The sequence below is a fragment of the Nanorana parkeri genome, unplaced genomic scaffold (assembly GCF_000935625.1).
Source record: "Nanorana parkeri isolate BGI_ZX_2015 unplaced genomic scaffold, ASM93562v1 scaffold3586, whole genome shotgun sequence".
Classification (NCBI taxonomy): domain Eukaryota; kingdom Metazoa; phylum Chordata; class Amphibia; order Anura; family Dicroglossidae; genus Nanorana; species Nanorana parkeri.
In genome coordinates this window covers 3,338-6,663 of record NW_017309854.1, presented here as the reverse complement: position 1 = coordinate 6,663, position 3,326 = coordinate 3,338, and the positions used below count along the sequence as shown (strand labels likewise).

At 46.6% G+C, this 3,326-nt stretch overlaps 1 protein-coding gene across 1 annotated transcript in view; it reads left to right on the top strand.

Annotated features, from left to right (window-relative positions):
• The window catches only part of RHOT1 (ras homolog family member T1), a 29,021-nt gene extending 27,979 nt beyond the window's left edge, over window positions 1-1,042 (top strand). The window contains 1 exon segment of the mRNA XM_018575152.1: window positions 678-1,042. Coding sequence (XP_018430654.1) covers window positions 678-795 — 118 coding nt within the window. The 3' untranslated portion in view covers window positions 796-1,042.
• The last annotated feature ends 2,284 nt before the right edge of the window (window positions 1,043-3,326 follow it).

Here is a 3,326-nt window from a genome sequence, read left to right as displayed (position 1 = left end):
TGTGGTGGGAAGTTTGGTCCTATCACACGGTCAGGAATCGGGTCATACAATGTAGGATGGGTGTCTTTCTCTGTGGTGGGAAGTTTGGTCCTATCACACGGTCAGGAATCGGGTCATACAATGTAGGATGGGTGTCTTTCTCTGTGGTGGGAAGTTTGGTCCTATCACACGGTCAGGAATCGGGTCATACAATGTAGGATGGGTGTCTTTCTCTGTGGTGGGAAGTTTGGTCCTATCACACGGTCAGGAATCGGGTCATACAATGTAGGATGGGTGTCTTTCTCTGTGGTGGGAAGTTTGGTCCTATCACACGGTCAGGAATTGGGTCATACAATGTAGGATGGGTGTCTTTCTCTGTGGTGGGAAGTTTGGTCCTATCACACGGTCAGGAATCGGGTCATACAATGTAGGATTGCTGTCTTTCTCTGTGGTGGGAAGTTTGGTCCTATCACACGGTCAGGAATCGGGTCATACAATGTAGGATGGGTGTCTGTGTGGTGGGAAGTTTGGTCCTATCACACGGTCAGGAATCGGGTCATTAATAATGGTCGGGTGATTTCAGACAATAGATAGGTGGTCTGTGTCCTGGAGGTTGGGGCATTTATTAGCAGCATTGTTATCAGTTTTTCCTGGAGTAACAAAGCCTTTATTCTCTTTTTTTTCTCTCCCTGTCGCAGGCACATGTCACAGGCGGAGCTTAAAGGTTCCACATTTTGGTTGCGAGCAAGTTTTGGCGCCACAGTGTTTGCGGTCCTGGGATTCGCCATGTACAAAGCTTTACTAAAACAGCGATAATCCGACACGGACTGCCTTCCTCCTAGGTTGCTTTGTCCTGCCGCCAAATGAGCCCCGCCTTCTTTCCGTGTACATTATGCACTGCGTAACCCCCGCTAGCCCACTTATTTATTATTATCCATTATTAGGATCACTACCTGTGGTTTTAAAGTTCAGCGTATCTACAGTATTCAATACCACACTGATGTGGTTGGGATGGGGATGCCTCCGATGGTGGTGCGAGTATTCCAGCCGAGGTCCAGAAGAGGGCACATTATACGGCCAGCTGGAGAAGTCCCATTCCAGAACTCTGTGTTTTAAGTTGTAAAGGAGCATGGACCGGATCAAGTGTGACATTTCATGTGTAGACTGAAATCCGTTGACTTCGTTTGGCGTCTTGTCATGGGACGCTGGCAAGTGCCAAAGGTGGATAAATCCAATGAGTGGCCTACCCAGAACTAACGACCATGAGAAGATTTCTCTCCCAGGTTCATCACAAGTCATTTTGCTCTCGAGATCCCTTCATAGCTGCGTGATCACACACGGTATTTGTGTAGACGAATGATTTACCTGTATATAATGTATATAGCTTTATCGTCCCAGCTGCCTTCCTACTTGCCATGAGTCCCGGACGAGCCCCCAACCCTTCTGTTGTGTGAATGAACCACTTTATATATATATCTCAGAGCCGAGAAGTTCCCCCACATTATGTTTGTCCAACGACGGCCGTGGAGGAAAGTTACGTTCATCCGAATGTCAAGAGAGAATCTCATCGCTATTTTTTTAGGAGTGCATGTAGCCCGCTGGCCCTTTCCCCGAGGCAGACATGAAGAAATGGTGTATTTTCTGAAAGGCCACAACGACCTCCATTGCTGCCACGTATTATCGGACTCGATGCGTCTCTTACATTGCGGCTTTCTTATTTATTTTAATTTTTTCTCATATTTTGTTCTACAAAACCCCCCAAGACATCCGCCATTTCTGCCACCCGACACATTTTCAGTTTCAGAATAAGAGCCCCTCCACCTTCATTTCTCACGGTCCCCTTCACGCTTATGTTCGGGGCGCACATGTTGTTGTTGTTTTTATTCTGAGACGTCACAGCAATCAGCCGGAACTAGAGCGGAAACCACGTCTCGCTCCCTCGTGTCACCACAAGAATTACACAATACCGATCCTATATTTTATATCACCAATCTTTTTGTGGACTTCATTAAAAAAAAAAAAAGGAGACCCCGTGTAACTGTACCACGCTATGGACCGGATCAAGTGTGACATTTCATGTGTAGACTGAAATCCGTTGACTTCGTTTGGCGTCTTGTCATGGGACGCTGGCAAGTGCCAAAGGTGGATAAATCCAATGAGTGGCCTACCCAGAACTAACGACCATGAGAAGATTTCTCTCCCAGGTTCATCACAAGTCATTTTGCTCTCGAGATCCCTTCATAGCTGCGTGATCACACACGGTATTTGTGTAGACGAATGATTTACCTGTATATAATGTATATAGCTTTATCGTCCCAGCTGCCTTCCTACTTGCCATGAGTCCCGGACGAGCCCCCAACCCTTCTGTTGTGTGAATGAACCACTTTATATATATATCTCAGAGCCGAGAAGTTCCCCCACATTATGTTTGTCCAACGACGGCCGTGGAGGAAAGTTACGTTCATCCGAATGTCAAGAGAGAATCTCATCGCTATTTTTTTAGGAGTGCATGTAGCCCGCTGGCCCTTTCCCCGAGGCAGACATGAAGAAATGGTGTATTTTCTGAAAGGCCACAACGACCTCCATTGCTGCCACGTATTATCGGACTCGATGCGTCTCTTACATTGCGGCTTTCTTATTTATTTTAATTTTTTCTCATATTTTGTTCTACAAAACCCCCCAAGACATCCGCCATTTCTGCCACCCGACACATTTTCAGTTTCAGAATAAGAGCCCCTCCACCTTCATTTCTCACGGTCCCCTTCACGCTTATGTTCGGGGCGCACATGTTGTTGTTGTTTTTATTCTGAGACGTCACAGCAATCAGCCGGAACTAGAGCGGAAACCACGTCTCGCTCCCTCGTGTCACCACAAGAATTACACAATACCGATCCTATATTTTATATCACCAATCTTTTTGTGGACTTCATTAAAAAAAAAAAAAGGAGACCCCGTGTAGCTGTGTCCTGCCTCGTGTGTTATTAGTGGCAGGGAGTGTCTGTGGTGGGACGCGGGTCCTCTGAGTGCTGCACTGATGAGACCGCCCAGGTTGGAAGAGTCTGAAATGGATGTTTTTTTTGGTTCTGATCCTCCGCTGGCTGTTCTGTGAATGTGGTACCAGGGAAGGGAACGGGTTAACATTTCACTCACGTATAAGAAGTATGTAGGGGACCCCGTCATTGATGAATGATTTCTGTTTCTACAATCGATGAGTGAATGTTCCGCAAGGTATTAGTGTAACGATCACTCTTGTAGGGGCCTGTATGTGGAAAGCCCAGAGCAGAAGAGCTGCGTGTAGTATGTGATGCCGAATACATGTGATGTTCTAGTTCACTTAGACACAACAC